The 22,861-nt window shown below is 41.4% G+C and overlaps 1 protein-coding gene across 1 annotated transcript in view; it reads right to left on the bottom strand.

The window, feature by feature from the left end:
• The window catches only part of CACHD1 (cache domain containing 1), a 209,110-nt gene that overhangs the window by 11,207 nt on the left and 175,042 nt on the right, over window positions 1-22,861 (bottom strand). The window contains exons 14-26 of the mRNA XM_068540044.1: window positions 19,814-19,956; window positions 18,952-19,133; window positions 17,943-18,053; window positions 12,852-12,974; window positions 11,598-11,697; window positions 11,389-11,505; window positions 9,584-9,744; window positions 9,173-9,259; window positions 8,157-8,273; window positions 6,857-7,008; window positions 5,399-5,560; window positions 4,057-4,134; window positions 3,323-3,424 (exon numbers count right to left, since the gene is read on the bottom strand). Of these exons, the coding sequence (XP_068396145.1) occupies window positions 3,323-3,424; window positions 4,057-4,134; window positions 5,399-5,560; window positions 6,857-7,008; window positions 8,157-8,273; window positions 9,173-9,259; window positions 9,584-9,744; window positions 11,389-11,505; window positions 11,598-11,697; window positions 12,852-12,974; window positions 17,943-18,053; window positions 18,952-19,133; window positions 19,814-19,956 (1,635 nt within the window). The remainder of the gene's footprint in view (window positions 1-3,322; window positions 3,425-4,056; window positions 4,135-5,398; window positions 5,561-6,856; window positions 7,009-8,156; window positions 8,274-9,172; window positions 9,260-9,583; window positions 9,745-11,388; window positions 11,506-11,597; window positions 11,698-12,851; window positions 12,975-17,942; window positions 18,054-18,951; window positions 19,134-19,813; window positions 19,957-22,861) is intronic.

Below are 22,861 nucleotides of genomic sequence, written 5' to 3'. Positions count from 1 at the left end.
TTCCTGCAAAGCCAATTTCAAGGCGAAACAGGCTTCAGGAAGGAGGCCTGGCATCCATAAGGAACAGAAGAGTCAAATTAGGCTTTTGCTCTTTGGCATTCTGCTAATGTATTTATCTGACGGTTCTTGAGAAAACCCTCTTGATGGCAAGGGATGTTAGGTCCCTCTGGGGACTCACTCACCCCTTTGTGGTCACAGCGAGTAACTGCAGGAGACTATCTCTGCACTTCTAAAAATGGTTTCGTGGTGCACTATGTAGTTTTTGACCAGATTTTCAAGGTTCAGCATTTGCGTTTTAAGTCTTTTGGAATTTACTTCGCTAGGGGAAAAATTCCCATTTACAAAGGAAAAAATGTTGCTTAATGTACATCTGTAATGTTTCTAATGAGATGGTAACTAAAACACAGATTCACAAGGAACAAATACATACTGGTGATTTTTAACTTAAAAATAAGCCAATTGATGATTAGTTAGAATATGATATTTTCAAGAGAAATAATGGGCAACGCAGAGTGTAACAGTTAATAGTCAAGTGCTGGAAAACAATCATTCTACATGGTGTTAGAATGTTGATAAAAATGATTCTGCTTTTCAGAAACCATTCTTATTTTGAGTAGTTTTTTTTAAGATACAAAAATTAAAAATTAGGTCCTTTTAAAATACAAAACTCTGTTGGCCACATGAAATATTTCTAGTTAAAAATGCAGCCTGGAGTCTCCAAGTTTAGCTTGGTAACATTTAGTTTTAATTCTGGGAATATCACCACTCTGAACCATACCATGAAAGTCTGGTCTGTTCAATACTTATATATTTATATATTTTATTCTTTTGAGGTTTCCTTTTGTGCATGTCCCCCCTCCCCCCAGGGTCTTACATGATTTACTTGCAGATAAAAGTGAACTCTCTTCCCATCTTCTTCTTTGTTCCACTTCTTTAAGGAAGCTGTCATATTCAGCCTTTTATCAGTCTTGTGAATACATGCATGCATTTACAGTTTCCTGCTGGATTATCAATTCCTTGAGGGCAGAGTGGGTATGAAGGTGAGGTCAGCTCTGAGCTCATGCTTGCCATGTGTTATCTTACTTCATCCTCACGACAACCTTACCAGGGAGGAATTTCTAATCCTGTTTTAATTATTAGGAAACTGAGGTCCACGTAGCTTCACTAAGGTCTCACTACCTGGAAAGAAGGGGAGAGGTGGGATTCCAAGTGAATTCTGCTTGACCTATCTTATAAGCTCTTCTATACCACGCTGCCTGGCAGAAATAAGGCCCATCCCGCCCCCTTCCCCAACTCCTTCCTCTCTGCCAAGCAAACAGCAGATGCCCGCCTGATACCTTCACCAAATAAGAGAACACACGCTTGAGCAAGTCATGTGCCACAAAAGAACTAGATCAGATTTCCATGTTTAATGTGTACCCATGGCTTATCCTCTAGATACCACAGGGACATTAGCTTGGTGCCACCACTTTTAGTGACCCACCATACAGGTTCAGGGATATGACAACACTCAGTTAAATGCTGTTGACTTTGTGGTGCATTTGGAATTACGTGGAATGTCAGTGTCTTCCACTTCTTCTGGTGTTGCATTCTGTCTGCATGAAAAACTTTGGGGATAACAGGGATCCAATTATTGTGAAAAATGAAAGAAAGCAAGCCCTTAGCTAGATTCCTTGGCTTTTGGATGCTGACACTGCACTATTCCTTTTATCTCAGCTGTTGCTTCATATGCCATTTTTACTAAGATGATGGGAGGGCTAATGGAACATTAGAAACATCACTCAGAATTCCAATTTTGTAATGAAGCAGTTTCTACCAGGGGAAAGAGAAGGGGTGGGGGGAGAGGGAGGGGGAGAGAGGGAGAGAGAGAGAGAGGGAGAGGGAGAGAGAGAGAAAGAACTCAGTATTTCTGCTGAATAAGAAATTATTTCTTTTGAACTTTAGTAGCCTCAAACCTGTTTTATTACTCAAAGGAGAAGAGACACAGAACTGCCTGGCAGAATGAATTTATGCAGGTTCAAAGGTTTTTCTGGAAAAAAGGCAGAAAGTCAAAGAAACTGAGAAATTTAAGTTCTGCTTTTACTCTCCATAGAAACCAGAAGTTTCTATTTAGTTGGTGGGAACAATGTCATTCAGAGCCCAAATTAAGAGTCCCCAATTTAAAAATCAGACCTTTGGCTTCTCCTGTTTTCCAAAGGGAGTTTGAATACCTGGCTGTCGTGTAAAAGGCGACATTGGTTGCTTTGACGAATATCTACTCCTGCATTTTTTAGCACAGGTGTGGAAGCACACTGCTTGAAGACATTTTTTTTTTTCAGGGTAGATGTGGAGGAAGCAGAATAAAAAAAGCATAAATGCATTATTTATGCATTAAAAAAAGACCTGATTCTGGGAAGAAAAGAAAGATTTCTGGAAAATTAAACAGCTATATGAAAAACAAAAAGATCTGACAATTACAGGAAAGGATGTACACTTCTGTTATATTTTTGTGCAACAGTGGCAGGGATGCCTAGACAGTAGGACACATCTGCTGTTCTCTGTGACAATAAGCCATACGGGCACTGGGAAGGTGAGAAGGTACATAGTGGCCATGCTGTTGGTACAGCCGTGGACTTGATAATTGGTAGCTCACTTAGCACCCAGTGTCTCTTCACAACTCAGCCCCGACCCTTCCTGAGCATCCTACAGGCACTTTAGGCACCTCCATGACTTTGTACACACCAGTCCCTTTGCCTCTAATATCCTTTGTCCCTCGCTTTTCTTTAATCATCCTTCAAGGCCCAGGGTAAGTGTTGTCTCTTTGGTGAAGCCTTCCCTGGGGCTCCAGGCCAGGCAGGAGGTCAGGGCAGGGGATGCCAGATGACTGCATGGATTCTTGCCAGGCCCTGAGTGTATGTGGCCAAGAGAGCCCTTGTTGATGCTGGTGTTTGCCAACCAACATCACTGGGCAGCAGGACCTATGAGTAAGCTGATTCACTGAGAACCAAGTGGGGTACCACTGGTTCTCAGTGAATGGGTAAGCAGGTACCATTGCGATGATCTGAACCCTTATTCATGGAGAAAACCCAGGAGTCAATCTGTGTGCCCAGAGGTCATCTCACGTATGCTTGGGAATGCTGAGCCATAAGCCAAACTCTCCTGGGGCTCTTATAAAAGTTTCATGTTGGAATGTATCTTTTTGGAAAACTATGTCAAAATAACTTACCTGAGCATGGAACAGGAAAGAGAGAGAAGGGTTACTTATGCATAAATAACTTGTGAGCACTGGCCCACAAGTGCACCAGGCTCCTCAGGGCCTCAAGCGCAGGAAGCCAGACCTTACCATGATCGCTTTCTGTTCCCGAGCGACCCCAGTAGCGACGCCTCCTTTCTGGACTGTGTGCGTGCCGTTCGATGACCGCGGCTATGAATCGAGTATTGCTGACTGTGGAAGGCAAGGATGGTTAGTCACTCTTAGGCCGGTATTTTTATTGTATCAAGCGCATTTGCGCTAAGTAGGCTCTTTCACATGATGGGGGGAGTTATTCCTTGCAGAGCTAGAATGAGTAATTTTTTTAACAATTCTGACGATTAGGGGAGTTGGTTTTAGGACTGGGGCAGCAAGAGGTCCCTAATGACATATCTCCAACATGCATCAAGGAGATATACTCTGTATAGTTGAAGGCCAAAGTATCTCAACACACATGGAGCTCTCTTTTGATAGAGAAATGTTCTTTTCTTTCCCCCTGAGTTGTATACATTAGTTAAGGGATTTAAAAGAAATGCATACCTGATGACTCCCTTTCTAAAATGCTATACTGGAAAGTAATGAGGAGGAGAAAGAAAGGGAAGAGTAAGGCGTTTTAGGCCAAAGTACTTAATGCAACAAAGAACACCCTGAAATCTTTTGAGATGTACTAGAACAAAGCAAATACCTATGCTTATTCCTAATGAAAATGGGGGAGAAAAAGAACCCCATCACGTCAAAGCATCTTAAACTTTAATACGAGAAAGCACATTTATTCTGGATTAGCCTCCTGCTGCCACGTTCTGCATGGAAGCAGCCTGGATACTCACTGATGCCTCTGTCTTCATGGCCGTCATCATCCCTTTCATCTCTGTCATTCTCCAGGTTGGACATACGCACTGACATTTCTACCCGTCATTCAAAAGAGAGAAACATGACTATTTAATCAAACAAAATCACCCACTTTAATGCCCTGCAGAGTGCTCATTTGATGACTGGATGACAGCATTCCATCAATGAACTGATGCCCCATCTTATTTTTTTTTTTTTTTTAAGGAGGAGGGAGCAGGAATCAGAAGAGAGAACAAGAGGTGAATAATCCAGAGAGGCACCTGAGATTGATTTCTGGAGACAGAGGAGAAAAGATGTTGATTGAGGCTAACAGGTCTTTAATCCTCTCCTCAAGTACCTAAAACGGAAGGAAGGGGTCTAAAACCATGGCTGACTGTGCTGATAAAATGGTGCTACAGAATCCTATAAAAGGCCAGGCCTAAGGTAACACTGGATGGCCGTCATCCTCAGTCAAACCAAACCTTATCAAGAGGAAAGAGCTTTGCGGTCAGCTCAGTTACTAAATCAGACAACACAATCCCATGATCCCCTGACAGGATTGCGACCACAGTGAAATATTCCAATATCAACTAATCATGACTGCTGCCAGGCTCCTGACCAAGTCCAGGAAAAATGATGAGTGAGCCTTATCTCCACAAAGGTCAGGGTAACACATCCCAAGGGGTTTTTAGGGAGGATGGGGATGGTTGTTAAATGGTTTTTGTTCCTTGCAAATGAGCACAGATACCACATTTAACTCTTGATATGGAAGCCACAACTACCAATTAATCATTTTGTATCTGACTTCAAGTCCTTATCCAGGTTGGACAGTCCTTATCCTGTTTTAAGAGATGTGATCATTCGTTTGAATGTGTGTTCATTCACACAATATAATAATAGCTGCAATAGAACAGATTCATGTTCTTGCCAGTAGTGACCTGAGGTATCTTTGGTCTGCCCGTCTTTTCGGAACAGCAAAGGCAGCATATCTGAGCTTAGTGAAGAACAAAATTTCCCACTCAGCTTCCCAGCTCCCCTGACTGGCTTATTCCAGAGGCAAGCTATGGCGGCCTCACGCTTGTGTAAGGAGAGAGATAATCTAGGGATTTTCTGGGGAATCAAATGGGGCTTGCAGGATTTAGGCCCTAAAGAATGAGCTGTGAACTAAAGGAGGGAAGCAGGCTTTGGGGACCTCCAAATCTACTCCACAGTAGCAGGAAATGTAGCACTGGTCTTACAGTCGCTTAAAGGCTTACAACTGGTTACTGTCGTTCTCGCCTTGGAACAGCCCTGGGAGCCTGCTGCCTCCTGGGGGAGCTTTGGGATTCCTTTCGAGCTCACCTTGGGCAGCAAGAGGAGACATATGCTGATGACTCCGGCGATGAATCTGATGACGGTATGCGTACACAGCCAGGACCAAGACCATGATGCAGCCCATGATGCCTCCAGCCACTGGACCCACAGGGGCACTTTTAATCATGTTCAATGTGACAACCTCATCACCTTCATTAAAATAAACAAACAGATGTCCTTCATAAAGATTTCCCAAGTGTAGCAGGAGATGGGGACGGGGGTGAGATGGGAAGGAATGCAGTGGGAAGGGGTTTAGTGAAGGTATGTAAGAATGGCTGCTTTAAGCTTTGAATCCCTTAAAGAAGACCCACCGGGATGTGGGAACAGGGCTTCCTTTAATTTCTGGTTCTCAGATGAAATGTTGCTTGCTTGCAGAGCACACAATTGGCAAGGACTTGTGAAATAAGCGAGTGGTTGAGGATCCCTTAAACATGCAGTGCCCAGTCTAAGGGCCCAGCCCTGGGCTGTGTGCTACTCTTAGTACAGAGGTGAGGCAGGGCAACGCGGGTCTCTTAGCACATATTGACTCTACATGGTGTCATTTATTTCAGTGGCTCAGTCACGTGACCTCCCAAAAGGCTCAAATTTCAAAGCTTATTGGGTTCCCTTGAAGACACTATCTGCACTTTTCAGACAGGAAACTGCAGGTGGGCACATAAAGGGACTTCTTGGAGCAAGGTCACTTCAACCGTGTCCTAACCTGGTCCGGTAGTCATACGTGAGCTCAGAACCCTTCCTCACCTAGGAAAAGCTTTTCTTCCACAGACAGGCTAATGTGCGGAGATGTCAAAAAAGGCATTAGCTAAAGGCTTAAATATCTTTTCACTTGCCAACTAAGCTTGAGGAGCCTGTGGTAATTCCGGAAAGACGCTGAGAAGGTCTCAGGGTGGGTATGCAGGTAGTATTTTTGGGGTCTTGGGGCCTGACCCCAGTGGTGTCCCTCCCAGCAATGTCCCTGTCCCCCACCCCAAGCCGCCCCGCTGCACTGGACAGCTCTGGCTTTTGCCGACCTCAAGGACCTAAATACTAACTTGTAGCCATAAGATTTCTGCCTTCAAAAGTTGTGAGGGAAGGTAGCGGCAGGAAAGCGATATGCACGGGTCACTCGGCCCATCACCGGCCCTGTGCTTCTGACAGCTGGGATTCACATTCACACAACCCCACAGTTCAGCTGCTCAGAAATCAGGCCTGATATTTCTCAGAACAAGCTTTATGGGAATGAATTCCAGGCTTGCAAAATTTGGCAGGAAAGATGGCTGCTTACTCTGCACAGTATAGCTAGCCAGCTTTGAAAGTAATTATTTGCCTTGGTTTTGCAACTAAAAACTACTGGCCAAGAAATCAGGGAAGTAGGGTAGAGAATTATTTTAAGATCTTTGTCCTAGTATAGAGGCAAGAAAATGTGTTTTCAAGAATCAAATTATTCTGGGTTCCCCAAAAACATACCTATTGCTCCCAGGTCATCAACATAGGGACTTTTGGCTCCAACGATCCCCCCGAAGCATTCTTTCTGGGGCGCACAGTAGGATTTGTCCAGGTGGGTCTTGCCATCGCTGTCTACCATGCACCATTCACAATCCAGCACACCAAAGCAGTCCCTGCCAGAAAGACAACGCTGAATGTTCCAGAAAGCGGTGTCATGCAGGGGAGAGCACGTGGACTTGGGCATCAGATAGCTCTCAGGGATTCCATGACTCACTAGCGCTATAACTCCTTGAGCCTGAATTTCCTTTCCTTATAAAAGGAGAACAGCCACAGCTTGCCACGGGAAAGCTGTCTAATGTCCCTTAACAACTTGGAGATGAGAGAACCGCTCTCTGTGAATCAAACCATGAAGTCCACACATCTTGGATTAGTGCAGGGTCACTCAAAATCATCTTAAAAGACCACATGGCCCCAAGGTTTGTTAGACTTTGGCCTAACACACCCCAGGTATACGGTCATTAAAAAAAAAAGAAAAAAGGAAGGAAGGAAAAATTGATCAAACAAGTTGGGGAAACAGTGGATAAGTTAAACAGATTTCTTTGCTGCCAATTTCTTAGAACTTTTAACATGTTGAGTGCATTATGACACTCTAAGAAAATATACACAGTGTTTCTCAAGCTTAATAGGCTTTGGGTTACTGCATAACACACCGAATTAATCTATCTGATGCCCTACCATTCCTTTGCTAAAATACATACTGAAAGTAAAACTGGCTGCCCCTTTTACCCACTAATTTTGTTGAATCAAATGGCAGCTTGCAGCTGTTTAGTCCCAAACACCCTAGGGAGGAGGGAGAGGGAGCAGGGGGCATGTGGTTTTTAGTTCTCAACACTACTGTAAAGCATATCTGCTTTCTAAGAAAGAATTGATGAGCTTCAATGTATCACACATAGAGCTGGGTTCTGTTTCTAGAACCCATGAGTTCCTGCCCCCTTGCCCTTGCTTCTTCATGCCATTTCCTCTCTTACTCCTTTTATTGCAAGAATAACTTTCCCATCCACAGATGAGGCTACTAAGATATGGTACATGTGCCAAATAGCTGTAACAAGTGGAAACCAAATAACATTAAACCTGGTAGATAAAAGGCTTATCAAACTCAGTTCTGGATCCGAAAAACTGGTACATCTTTTTCAAACATCAAGAATGGGGATGATAAATATCATCTGGAAAAGCTCAACGAGGCTGCTGGTCCCTATTCTTTACTAGGTTCTGCTCCTGCAGCTATGATGCTGACGTGAAATCAGCGCCGGGCACTGCTTACCCACTCTCCATCCTCTGACTGCACCTGCTGTTGACACACTGGTGAAGAGCATCCTGCAGGCCAGGGTCAATAGCCGTGTACGTCACTGGCTCCTGGTGTACTTCACAGCTTGGGTTTCTACGTAGGAGCAAGTCTGAAGGTTAGGACCAATACTATCCATATTCCAAACTCATCATGCCCTTGGCCCCTGACAGTGTCAAACAGATCTGGGTTTGAATCCTGGCTTTGCTACTTAGCTATATGAAACCTTGGGCCAATCTGGCCTGAAAATCTGTCACTGAGATAAATAATGCTATATTATGTATGAGCATCTGTGTGTGTGAAATGTTCCTACGTGTTTATCAAAGGGTTAATTTGAAAACTAAGTGACAGGGCCTCCCTGGTGGCGCAGTGGTTAAGAATCTGCCTGCCAATGCAGGGGACACGGGTTCGAGCCCTGATCCAGGAAGATCCCACAAGCCGCGGAGCAACTAAGCCCATGTGCCACAACTACTGAGCCTGCGCTCTAGAGCCCTTGAGCCACAACTGCTGAAGCCTGGGCGCCTAGAGCCTGTGCTCTGCAACAAGAGAAGCCACCTCAATGAGAAGCCACCTCAATGAGAAGCCCACACACCGAAATGAAGAGTAGCCCCCGCTCACCACAACTAGCGAAAAGCCCACACGTAGCAACGAAGACCCAACGCAGCCAAAAATAAATAAAGTAAAAAAAAAAAAAAAAGGAAAGAAAACTAAGTGACTTACTGGGCATACAGTATCTGACACATGTTAGGCACTTAGTTAATGCTTGTAACAGTCTCATATTTTTTGTAAGTAGCACATATACTCAAAAATTTTTTATCATTTATATTCAAAACTGAAAGTGGACTTCACTGTAAGACCCTATGGAGTTTGAAAACTGGCTCACTGAACAGCTCCATCATTAGAATGAATCACCTTCTTATACTTCCAACTCGAAACAAATCTATACACAAGACTCCCATTATAAATATGCACATACACACACATTTTAAATTTACCTGTTCTCTGCATTGGTGAGGTTGCCAGTGCACTCATTGACCTCTAGAGGGCACTCACAAGGACATTCACATTCATTTTGTTCCATTCTGAAAAGGAAAAAGAAAGTTACTATGCAGAGGGTTGATAAACTATATATTGTACATGCACTGAGGGAAGTGAAATAAAGACACCATGAGCTAGTTAAAAGGGACAGTAAAAGTTATCACTAAAGGTTTAAATACACAGTTGACCTCAATCCATTGTTCTTTGGACAAGGATGTTACGAACAACACAGCTCTAAATGCTTTTGTAACCAGGACTTTCCTTTCCTCTAGGACACACCTGAACACTTCATGTTTATTTTGCGGTTGGCATCAGTTAAAATATTCAGTAGTGTGGTAAACAGAGAACATGACCCGTCCCATTTTTACCGGTGACAGTTGAGACAGAGCCGGTCCACCATGCTACAAGCACAGAAGGCAAGAGAGTCACACGTTTCGTTGACAATGCCGACAAATGCATTGGTTCCCGGGATCCTCGCCAGTCGGTATTTAGAACAGTGACTGCCGTGCACAAGGTTCGTCAAATCCCCCTACAGACAACAGAGTGGTCAGAAGTGACAGACAACAATGCAAAGATTCAGCTCTACCATCCTGAAAACAACCCTTCAACCAACTGCTGAAAATAGTTCAATCCAACTAAAGCAAGCATCCTTTTCTTCGTTCTATAACAAGAAAATGTGATAGCTGGCTTCGTGAAAGGTCTAACAATATTTGAAAGCCAAAGATTCTAAAGCAGCATTTTAAAGTTGAGTATGGTCATTTTTTCTGCACGTGTCATATGTAGTAGGCCAATTATTTAAGCCCATGTTTGTTTCCATGCCAGTTATCCCTTATGTGTGCGTGGTGAGGATAAGCCTAACCCTGAGAATCATGGCACTGAATGTTTTCTTAGAGGTCTAGACGAATCCTTTACTGCCTGGAAGATGCCCACCTTTACAATATAAGCAATAACATAGGCTTATCAGCCTGTTAGCTCCAATAACCAGGAATGTTCCAATTCCATTTTGGAATAACTTGGGCCATTAAGAATTTATTCTAATTCATATTCCACTAAAATTTGCATGTCTGAAAAATTTCTACTGGAATATCCTAGCTTCTCTGCTGAAGACTCAGGAAATCATTGTACAAATGACAGAAGATACACAGAGTAAGGCAGACTTTCATATGACAACCTTACCTGACAGCCTCCCTCTGATTACACTCCTGTTTGTCCATGTCTCCTTTACAGAAAGTGCTCATCAGAACGGGTATGGGGGTTGAACAGAGCAATAATGACTTCCCTTGCTTTGAACACACTAGCCTATTAATATATCCATTCTTAAAACTCTTCTAGTACCCTACACAATTGTTTTTGCACTTTTTCTGAGACTAAGTTCAGGATTTTCATTTAACCTCTTTTGTTTTTGACTTCAAGCTAAATTTATTTATTTAAAAAAATTTTTATTAGAGTACAGTTGATTTACAATGTTGTGTTAGTTTCAGGTGTACTAACTCAATACATCTTTATGATTATTTTTTTAATAATACATGTAATGATTTGTGAATACATTTACTTCTTGTGAATAACTTTTTGAATGTTGGTTCTGTCATGATCCATTCTCTCTCAGCTAGGATTATTTACAAATTAATAAGTATATCCTTAAGATCTCTAACCATATCCAGGTAAATCTGTAGCATCTCAAATCACAAGAGAGTATTCTAAGCTTAAAAAAAAAAAAAAAAAGGGAATTATTTTTGGATGATCTACATAAGAGCTCTCATCTAACAGGGTGGATGACCAAGAACTAACCTAATTTGGCTTTAAGAATTTAGGGAGACTGAGTAATCTCTAGAAGACAGGAAGAGAGGACCACATGGTGCCACATATATTTATACAAGAGTGTGGGAACAGACTTCAGCAGACATTTCAAAGGGCTTAGATTGGGTAAGTCTTTAAACAAACAAAACCAAAGCAAAATACCAACTGTGAAATCTTAAAACACTCACTTCTCCATTCAGGGCTTTATATCCCACAACCATCAGACTGGGGAGTTGGACTAAGGTCTGTCATGTCCTATCACTCTAATTCCCAGGCAATGAAACAGCCGGTAATAGCTAACATTCAGACATAAACCATGACTCCATTGCAATTCCACAGCTGGTTGGGAGAAGAGAGCGTTGAGGAATCAACTTACCACGAGGCTCGTGTTGAATTTATAAAACCTCTGGACCGTTCTGTCACTGAAGCTGTTGCACAGGTTCTTCTTTACAAAGTTGGGGTGGTTCAGGATGTCATTTGCTACCAGGGGCTCCTACCAAGGCCGAGCAGAACACAAGACAGAAGCCATGTGGTTAGCGAGCCGCAGCCTGTTGGAGAACTGGGCTCTAGCTTCGCGACAGATACCTTGTGGGTGATGTGCTGCTGTTCCACGGGTGCATGTCCTTTGGGGTCAATGAGGGTTGGATGCGCCACCAGATAACCCCTGTCCTCCATTATGAAGCACCTGTGCCAAGACAATGACATCCCTCATTCACAGAAGCTGCTCTTCTATGCTTCTGGAGAGCATCTATCTTGCTAGCCCTGACACAAATTGTATTTATCAGGTTCTCAATAAATATTCATGGACGAAATGAAGGAAGGCTGGCAGTCAGGTGACAGACACATTAATTCTCGAGGCGCTGGATTACCTAGCATACAGTCTAAGGCGAGAGTTACACCTGACTCTGAGGTCACCTACATACTTCGTACAGAATGTGACCACCCAGACTAAGTAAGATGGGCTCAAAGATCTTTTGCAAGAATGTATAAAGTGGGACATTTTTTTTTTTTCTGGGGAGGGAGATTCCGAAAGAAGCAGTCTTGGGTATTTACAGGCACAAATATTAGGTAAACCATACAATTTCCTCTTTCAATGACAAACATACCTAAAATACAACGTTCAGCGGACATGCAAAAATATATTTGATGGAAACACTAAATAAGTGAAGCTAGAACCGCTTTAATCAAGACTATATTCTGCTCTATTTTACTTTCCATTCGTCGTAACAGTTTGCTGTGAATCCTGCATTCCCCCATTAAGGGCCAATGTGAAATTTAGCAGTGATATGAAGCATGGGCCATGAGTTGGAAATAAGAAAGCTATTTTAAAAAGTGGCCTGTATTAAATCAAGGGAATGCCCTTGCTTTGATCAGACATGCTCTTTTGAAATTCAGGTGGCAAAGACTTTTGGTTCCATGAGCCTCTTTCTGGGGAAATGTACAAAGGAACAGTCTAAGCATCTGAAAATCTCACAAAGACTTTGGTTTAATAACTAAGTTCACATCAAAAGTACTACCCAAGAGTACCCTCTGGTCTTTCTAGCACCCAAGATATGGGAAACCTCTAATTACTGACTCCTAGAGAAACAAGAGCTTTTGGAGAATTCTGTGCCACAATTACTCTTCTTGTTAGAAGCCAAATCTGTCCATCTAAGTCATAAACAGCATGCATCTTAGAAAAACAAAAGAACAAAAACCTCCTTAATAGAACGCCCAGGCAATGGACTCAATTTCTGACGCTGACTATGACAATGTGCTCGGCATTCAACTGGAGATACCTGACATCTTTTTCTTTGTATTTTGCAGCTAGATAGGATATGGGGTCCCTGAAGGGCTCACCTTATTTTGTTGCCACCATCTTGGTTACAAACTGGTAATAAGTCCATCAGAACCTTGTAGAAGTATCGAAGCGTGAAGTCAATGCCCATCACAGCCACAGTATGCCCGGAAGACAGCTGTGTACTTCATGTGAAAATGGTCAGTGAGAATAAGAGGTGTGTCTTATTTAAAGGCAAAAGCTATGTTCACTCATAAGGACATCGTATGGTACCAGAAACACATGCCTCCTGTTCTCCGCACCTTCCACCCTTGGAGAAACAATTAACTAAATGACTAACTTAGCATAACATGGAGATTTGACAAGAGAAAAATTTAAGATTAAAGGTAGGACTTCCCAAATAAGACTAGCCCAAAACATGGGCGGCTGTGGAATATGGCTAGTCCTAACTATAGATGTTCAGACAATGGTGGGATTATTCTCTGTCAAGAATATGGGGGTGGTGGGGGGATAGGCATCAATCAGCTGGGAGGTTTAATGTGTGGCTGTTAGGTTCCTTCCAACAAGGAACCTTTATTTTTCCTTCAATTTTTTTTTTAATTGAGGTATAGTTGATTTACAGTGTTGTTAATTTCTGCTGTACAGCAAAGTGATTCAGTTATACATATTTATACATACTTTCCTTAATATTCTGTTCCATTATGGTTTATCATAGGATACTGAATATAGTTCTCTGTGCTATACAGTAAGACCCTGTTGTTTATCCATCCTATATACAAAAGCTTACATCTGCTGACCGCAACCTCCCACTCCATCCCTCCCCCAAACCCCTCCCCCTTGGCAACCACCAGTCTCTAACAAGGAAACTTTAGACAAGGAGCCTGAGTGATGTCCTTAGTTATTTCCTTCATTTTATAGATCATGATAAATCTATAGTTATTAATCTATACATCTCATTTTATAGAGCTCTCAAAGGTTAATTAGTTTTAGGTCATACAAAACTTAGTGAAAACAACGTTTTGTTTTCTTTCTATAACACTAAAGTTGGCTGTACTCAAAACCCAGCTCACATTCTAGAATGAGACTCTCCTGGTTCGTAGGCCAGTTCTGTCTCCATTCTAAAATGCTACTCTCAAAAATAGAAGCAGCAAGGAAGAGAAAGTGGGGCAGTACAACATGATGCTTGCTAGCCTTTTAGCTCTGGAATCAATCAGATCTGGGGTCAAAACTTGGCCTTGTTGATTTCTATCTATGTGGCTCCTGGGATGCTACTTAACCTATCTAAGCCTCAGTTTTCTTATCTGAAAATGGGGTTAATAATAGCTCAGAAGAAACTTCCCAAAGTAAAGTCCTCTTTGGGAAAATCAAAACTTGGGAGTGAAATTAGCTTTGCAACTCACCACCCCCATCAAAAAAAAAAACACAAAAAAACCCCAAAACCAGGAAAAAAACCCCAAAAAACAACAAGAAAAAGGGACCATGACCCATAATGAAATTTCTATCAGAGCTTTGCTGTCAAAGCTGTTTTTGACATGGGATGGGGGAAGACCATGTTGTGGGATTGTCTCTGAGAGGCTATTGCCTCAATAAGAGCCCCTATTATTACTTAAGTAACTTAAATTCCACCATGGAAGAAATCCAAGACTCAGTTACCTTACGGGATTTGTCCATTGTAGAAAAGAATATTTTGCTGAAGTATTAGTCAGAAGAAGTCTAAACTTCTCTTGCTTGTTCAGGAAAGAGTGATGAGTTTAAACAATAGCCATCATTATGATAATAGTAATGGCTTCCATTTACTGAATGTTCACAATTTATAGGCATTCTGGTAGGCATCTGAATATATCACGTCAGTGATTTCTCACAGAAACCTTATGAGGCATTATTTCCAGCAAACTGAAGCTTGGGGAGATTAAGTATTTGGCTAAAGTCACACAGTGAATAACTAGTAGAAGCAGGGATTTAAACTCAGTGCCTTCAACTCCAAAGCATATATTCCTAACCAATAGGGTTTCTGCCTCCTTAGATCTGCATGGTACTCAAGAGTTTCCAAGCAATTTTAAACCATCTACTTAATTTCCTGTGAAGACATCAGAAAGGAATTACAGTTCCTATTTTATAAATGAAAAATTAGGTTTAGAATGGTTAAAAGACTTAAAGAAGATTGATCACCTTTTATTTATGGTTTAGAGACTAAATCTGGTTCTTTCTACAATACTATAGCTGCCTCAGTGAAAAATACAATTCAGGTTTTGTGGGACAAGTTGATTTTGTTTCTAAAATTCCCCTGTATGACTGCCATCTGCCCCTGTTGATGGTAAACGTGCTGAAGTAAAAGCATATATTATATATTGCCCATGGAAGTCTAGCATTCATATTTTCACCTGCATTTAAAAAATGTACATGGTTACCATAGCAACCCATAAAGAATACCATAGAAAAATCAAACTAAGCCTACATTTCTCAGCACAATGGTCCATGCTGTTTGCAGCGCTTTGGTTGAGATTTTCATTGCCAAAGATTTGTCTAACCAGTCCCTTAATCACTGACTGTACTTCATCATCACTACCACATTATCATCCTCCAAAGAATGCATACCTAGATTCTCAGGCCACTAATAATGCTGCTGAAAGAAACTGTTTAACTGATAAGTGAGCACTGAAAAAACCTGTCCTCAAGCTCTCAGCCCAACCGCTTCTGAAAACCAAGGGAGAATTAGAGTGCTTCACAACAAGTTGGACATTAGCTTAAGTTCCCTCTTCTGACCCATTAAAATGCAAGAAATTTAAAGCATGAATAGCATGATAATAAAAATAACTACCATTTATTGGGGATTTGACATTGGCAAGTATAGTGCTAAGCACTTTACATGCATTATCTCTAATTTTCATTATGTTAGTTCAATTTGGGCATCGTTACCTCTGTTTTCCATATGAGGCTCAGAGAGACATGGAACATAATAATAATAAAAGTATTTAACATTTATTGAGCCCTAACCATGGGCCACACACTGTTCTAGGAGCCTCACGTATATTATTCACAGTAATCTTTAAATAATCATTTGAGATAGGCCCTAATATCCCTCTTTCACAGGTGAGGAAACCAAGGCAGAAAGGAACTTGTTAATAGTCATACAGACAGTAAATGACAAATCCGCTTTTTCAGAGTGGAATCACATCTTAGGAGGAGGGCAGGTTCTCAAGTTGGCACATGAGACCAAAATCACTAGTAATCATTTGGAAAAAGTATCTCAGCAGAGTCCACCTATGAATATACCCATTAAAGCTATAGTTGCTTTGGTTGAAACCCAGAGTGGTAGTTGACTTGCATTCTAAACTATGGTGAATGAAATAGATGGCTTTAAATAATAAAAACACGCTCAGCTAAGGAAAATGTTCAAATGATCAAGTCCATGGGACTGCATATTGATCAAGGCAACAGCAGATACTTATTCCTGAAATATACTCTCATTGAGTGACTGATGGACAGGATTTAAATGGCCATTTAACTCTTGTTAAACTCGAATAGCTAAACTTGTGTGGGCTAAATACACTATAAACAGTAACCAAATAAGGGAATTGAACCCAGGTTTTTTCTAAGTTGAAAGCCCATCATATTTCCATCATGTGTCATTTGGGCTGACACCATAAATATTTATAAATAAATGAAATGAAAATTCTTCCACCCATCCAAATTCTAATAAAAACATATATACGAGCATAAAAATCTGCACCTCTCTGTGACCTCCTCCCCCCACCCAACAAAAAGAATACTGTGTAGAAGGAAAAGCTAATGGCTCTTGATAATGAGTGGCAGATGGGAGAAGCCGGGTGGAATGTCAAAGCCTAAGTAAGACACACACAGGTAGGTAGGCATTCTCTCCCTGCTCCCCCAGCAACATCTTTAAGAGCCCAATTTCGGCCCATGTCCTTGTCATCAAAGACCAAGGTGACTGCTGTCCCCTCAAAGAAACCACGTTTGTTTACTTTTTCTCAACTGATTAGAATATATGGGAGAAATGACAAGTTTTGCTATTCAGACAATAGTAGGTGTATGCCTTACAGACAGCCTGTTAATGAAAAGATCTGTTCTAAAAGAATGTTTACTTGTTTATATGTGATGGAGCCAAACAGATACCATGTCCTGAAAAGAAATCAATATTTGGCTGGCAGCAGGGCCCTGCCTGCCATGAAGACACAGGTCATGATATTGAAATTCCACACAGCACTGCTTCCCAATTCTTGATTCCAACGTACTAGAGTTAGAAGAATTCTACTGAATGTCAGCCATTTGATATATAATGAGCACCGTGAAAAGCCTAAGTTAAGCAAGAAAATCTGTCTCCCATAAATTTTAAGGCATCATTACAGATACCCGTCAAAATATGGTCTTTATTGGTTGCTAGGGAAAAATAGCGATTTGTATAATGAAGGGATTAAAACAATGTGTTCAACTTGCCTCTCTACCCAACATTTCACTAACATTTGTAGCTTAAATACTGAAACCTCAAAAGCCTGAAATGTAAAGCACCCTAAATATATTTACAGTAATACTGACATTTTATAGCATGCTTGGAAAATCAATTTGCAAAATGCCTTTTCATTCCTCAAGAGAGAGCAAGGACAAAGTAAAAACAGCAACAAAACCATAACAACAACAACAACGAACTCCTATATAATTCTAAAGAGACCCAAATACAAAAGGAAAAAATCTCAAGTCTTGATACATTTTCTTCTTCACTAAAACTACTCTGTTCTTGGGAAAACACTCTCTGATAATAATAATTGTCAGGCTCTTGGTGCTATTTCTTTGATTGGTTTACAACTGGCATTTCTAGGAACAGCTTTACTGAATCTAACATCTTTCTTTTTCTTTTTCATAAGCACCCTCACGGCCACTAACAGGGCTAAGTGCTTTTGACTGACTCAATCACATGATAATCGTGTGAGGTTAAGTATTATCCCCATTTTACAGACATCAGGAGGAAGGTCAGGGTATCCAAGATGGCACAGCTAGAGAAGATATCCAAACCCCAGCTTGCCCCACAACAAAGGTCATACTTTCACCACTAATTCTTGGTGTCTACTATTCCATTCAGATTTTCAAAGTATCCTTAATGTGTTTAAGAAATGAGTAAAAATTAATTGAAATATTACCTGGATGAATGAATTGTATGACTGATGGTCACTACATAGCCAGCTCCTCCAATGTCTAAGTAAGGTCCGGTCAAAGAAATCAAACCTGGATTAGCTACTGCGTGGAGATACCTAATGGAGACCAAAGAAAGTCATTACTCGAGGGTATGAACAACAACTTTGCACATTTTGAAGAAAAGTGAGCTCGTAACACTAAAAAAATATTATAAATTGTGCTTATGTTACATTCAAGTTCAAAAGGATTCCTACTTTTTATGTCTGACTGTAGCATCAGCAACAAGGGGTCAAGAAAAATATGAAATTCTCTTTAAAAAAGATGCTGAACTCAGTATATATGTGAGCTTTTAATAAGGTCTACTAATAGTAGAGATGTTTTAGAGTCTAAAACAAAAATTAACAAATCAAGTAGAAACAAATACAACTGGGCATGTAAAAATGTCCCCTGGATTGGTAAAGGTGGGGAACAGGCAGTAAAAACAGCGGCCACTCATGAGTGACTCAGTTACTAAGCAGCACAAGACTAGAAATCCTGTTTTCATGCCCAGGTTGCCCTCCTGCTATACCACCTGACTAGCTTTTGCTTTTGAAAATCAGAGTAAAAATAAATCCCAGAAGTAAAAAAGTGTTTTTCAGTTTACATGTGTTCATTTTTCATAGGTCACATATGAGCTGTCATTTGATGCCATAATCACATGCAGTGACATTAAGTATACCCACTGGGGACACACTGCATACAAGATGGGAATCAAACCACTAGGAATTGAAATGGCCAAGTATAAAGTATTTCAGTCTCAAAATTTCAATGAAGAGATAAAAGCATTGTAGACAGAGGAAGCCCACAAAGCTTTTGTTAATACTACATTTAGAAAATGATTCAAAAACATATTTTCACTGTCATGAAAAGTATCTTCTTTAAATATGACTGCCTGAAGTTGCTTTATTGTCTTATCATGTCTCTTCGGGACTGGGTGGGGGGAAACCTTTGATAATGGAAGCCCCTAAAACTCACCATTGTCTCCTAGTGGGATCAAATGCTTTGTCCATGAGGGAACCAGGATAAATTCTGAGGACGCCATTGGGCGTTGCTATGTAACGGCGGACAATGTAAGTGTTCAGGCTACTCATTTCCATTTGTGTCATCCATTCATCTGTGACGTGGCTGGTAGCCATTACTTCATTTCTGACAGAGAACTGGGAAACAAAGGAAGACATAGCAGGGATCCTTTAAGACTCACATGAAAAGAGAGAGGCCTGCTGGCAGAGCTTCCCAAAGCTCTCTTGCAGAGAAGCCAAGCCCAATTACTTCTTAAAAATCTTTCCACAGCAGATGGATACAGCCAAACTTGGTGAAACAAAAGCTTCCTGAAATATAGCCAGTGGACGTGTGATTTACTTAATTGTTCATCCTAGCTAGGCTTTCTGTGTTTAAGAGGAAAGAGCCTATAATGCAGCATTAAATACACACCCAGACACACATACAAACACGTGTACACACACCCCCTAAATCTCTGCTTCTTAAACTGCATCATATTTATCTCAACAGACAGTAGAGGCACTTTACTTCATTCCCCTGGGAAAAATGGGGCTGGGAAAGTTTCACTGGTCTCTAACTCACACCCCCCTACCTAGAAAGCCCCTAGTGCATCTAAGGCCTGAAAGAGATTCTTCATCTGGCCCACAGGGCTTCTTAATCCATCAGAAGGGTCCTCGCCGGCCAGCCTCCCCTGGGCCACACACTCTGCCTTTCTGGCTCTCCAGCTGAGAGGCACAGATCCAGAGCTCGGCTTCCCACTTCAAAGGTTCCCTACCAGAACCCCCTCCCAGGCCTGTGGAGGGGTGCAGCAGAAATGCAGCCCCGGGACAGCACTCACTTTGAGCCCCGGGTTAGCAATGAGGCGGGTGTTGTCGCTGAGATAGGCTGTGTAGTGTTCCACCATGCGCTTTGTCTCCGGCTGGCTGAGGTGCTCATAGGGGGAGGAAAAGCTGCCAGCAGACAGCATGACGGTTGGACTTTCTGAGAGAGAAGCAAACAAAGCAGGCCTGAGAACACGGAGCCTGCATCTCAGGCCCGAGAACACGCAGCCTGCATCTCAGGCCCAAACAAAAGCATGGCGAAGTCTCTGCCCATCGGTCAGCTGTGGTGGCTTAAAGTCCTCTCTAAGGAAAGCAGAGAACTCCACGCTGGAAGGAGCGGGGAAGGAAAAAAGTCAGATCCTCTCCCTGCAGGGAGCTTACAGTCCTGAGTGAACCTAAAGAGATCCAAGGGCTGAGAATGACAAATAGTCAACATAGCTCAGGTCTACATATAATATCCTACACTTATTAGGGTCAAGGAGGCAGCATATGACATGGAGCCAGACTGGGTTGAGCCTGGGCTCCACCATTTCTTGGCTGTGTGATGCTGGGCAAGTTGTAATACATGTGATGTTTTTATTGTCTGCAAAGTGGGGGAAATAGCAGCGCCGACCTTACAGAGTTATGGCATTATATTAGTTAATATACGCAAAGCAAACGATTTACTAAATGTAAAGTATTTAGAACAGAGCTTGCACAACTCAAGTGCTTCTGGAAGTGTTAACTCATTGTTCATATTAGTATGATTATCGAGGAAGAAGGAAAAATGGAATAGCGGAGTCGACGCAAAAATCAACTAAAAAAATTCTTCTCACAGATGGGGACAGCCAAACATGGCATAAACAAAATCTATGGAAACGGAGTAGTTAATATACACATACTTAATTGTTGGTCTTATCTAAGAGGAAAAGCCCAGTTCTCTATTTACGACAGAAATCCTTGCAATGAATTACAATTTGAAACAAAAACACTACATCTTTGTCTCTGAAATTTTACTCTTCAATCGTATATTTTTAAAAGCGTTAGAAAGCACTATCACATGTCCTATCTCATTTAAATCTGTGGGTCCTTTTCTATTCCTTTGTTAGTTCTCACTCACAGTGTTTTGTTTCCTTGTGGCCTGGTTATCGCTGACTGGACACTGTACTTAACAAATTTGTAGGAAATGCTGAGGCTTAACAGGATGGGAATATCTTCCTCTAGAAAGGATATTGCATCTTGTGCTGCACACCAAGATGAGGCAGGATGGTAAGATGGAAACAGTTCCCAATAAGGAGACAGGATACTGGCCTAAGTGCTATACTGGGAGACTTTGGTATTCAACAAGTCCACGATGAGTGAACACTTGAGGTTCCTTAGACAACTCAGATGACAGGAATCCCATGTCAAGGGCTGATTTAGTTCCAATTCACCCTTACCCTAAAGATGTAGTCCTTTGGGACCTCTGCTAAAAGCATGTATGTGTGTGTGGAAGGGAGGAGTTTCCTTTTCAGTCTTCACCTTTTGAGAACCTTGAATTTCATTTTTGCCTCTCTCCCTAGCCCTAAGGAGCTACCTAAAGCACAATTTCACAGTTGTTTCTTCTGTATTGATAAATATGTACACTGTAAAAGCAGCTTTAGGGGTTGGCTTCCTTCTCTGGGTTCTTATATTCTCCTAGACTTAGGTCCACTACCGATTAGGTTAGTTCTCTGATACTTTTCAAAAGATTTAAAAAAGGTTCCATCCAGGATTTTTGTTTGAACCCAGCAGGATGGGTCAGAATTACCTAGTCTTCCTTTACCAGAAGACAATGCTTCCAGTAATGCTATGTCTCCTTTAACTTTCATATCATCATGACATAGCTTGGGAGTTATTATTATATGCATATCAAGGAGTAGAAAGCCAGAGGCTTAAAAAAATTAGGTTGCCTAGCAGTGAATTCATGTGTATATGCTCATGGCGTCCTCCGTGCAAGGATATGCCAGAGAGAGAGGACTGTCCTGGAACTCAAAGAGCTTAGGACCCAATTGGAGAGACAAGGATAAAGAAAAAAGAGGAAAACAACAATACTGGAACAACACAATAATATAAGAAATGTCTCAGGGACAAAAGAGTTGGGCCAGAGGAAGGGAAGGAGAGACAACTTGGGGAGTGGGCCTTTCCTGTAGTGACATGGATTGAAGGAGAGAAAAAACCAATATACAGGACCCAAAGCTTTATGGCCAGGAGCTAGACACATAGCTCTAATTTACATAAGATACATAGTACTTATATACATACTTGTGTACTTAATTGCACTGGATGATATACTCTTTTAAAATTCCTCTTTGCCTCTTTGTGTACCAAGAAAGACAATGTCCCCTCCTTCAGCCCGCTTGAAGGGAGCTCTGACGTACATTTAATACCTTACCTCAAAATCCTGATCATCAATGAAATTAGATGGAAACCACTTATTTGCCATTGTTTCCCTTATTTTCCATTTCTTTTTAAAAATATTTCAATTATCCTGCTTCATTTTCATTACCAACTGTTACTAAACTTCCCTTGGTGACTTCTCCACACCTTGTCCTGGGGGAGTTCTATGGCCAAAGTGAAGTTGGGTGGTACAGTGGAAAGAGCACCCATTGAAAGTCAGACACTGGCATAAGGTCTGTCTGTGTGCCCCAGGATCAGCCCACTAGTCCTATGTAAAGTATGGGAGCTGATAAAGCTCTACGTTTTCTGGGCATCTCTGTGAGGCAGCACTGTCCAACTGAAATACAACGCAATCCTCAATTGTAATATAAAATTTTCCAGTAGCCACATGAAGAAAAGCAAAACCAAAGAGGTTAAATTAATTTTACTAGTATATTTTATAGACGCCAATATATCCAAAACATTATCACTTTAACATGTAATCAATACAAAAAATTAAGCATGTATTTTATACTTATAGTAAATCTCAACTTGGTCTAGTCACATTTTAAGTGCTCAAAAGCCACATGTGGCTAGTGCCTACCATATTGGACAGTGTAGCTATAAGCGATTATCCAAAGGAAATAAAAAATCTAGGCTTGAGCTTTTTTCTCATCAAGAAAAACTGC

Source organism: Eschrichtius robustus, chromosome 3, assembly GCF_028021215.1.
Source record: "Eschrichtius robustus isolate mEscRob2 chromosome 3, mEscRob2.pri, whole genome shotgun sequence".
NCBI classification, from domain to species: Eukaryota; Metazoa; Chordata; class Mammalia; order Artiodactyla; family Eschrichtiidae; genus Eschrichtius; species Eschrichtius robustus.
The sequence above is the reverse complement of the archived record's forward strand: the minus strand, read 5'-3'. Positions and strand labels throughout refer to the sequence as shown.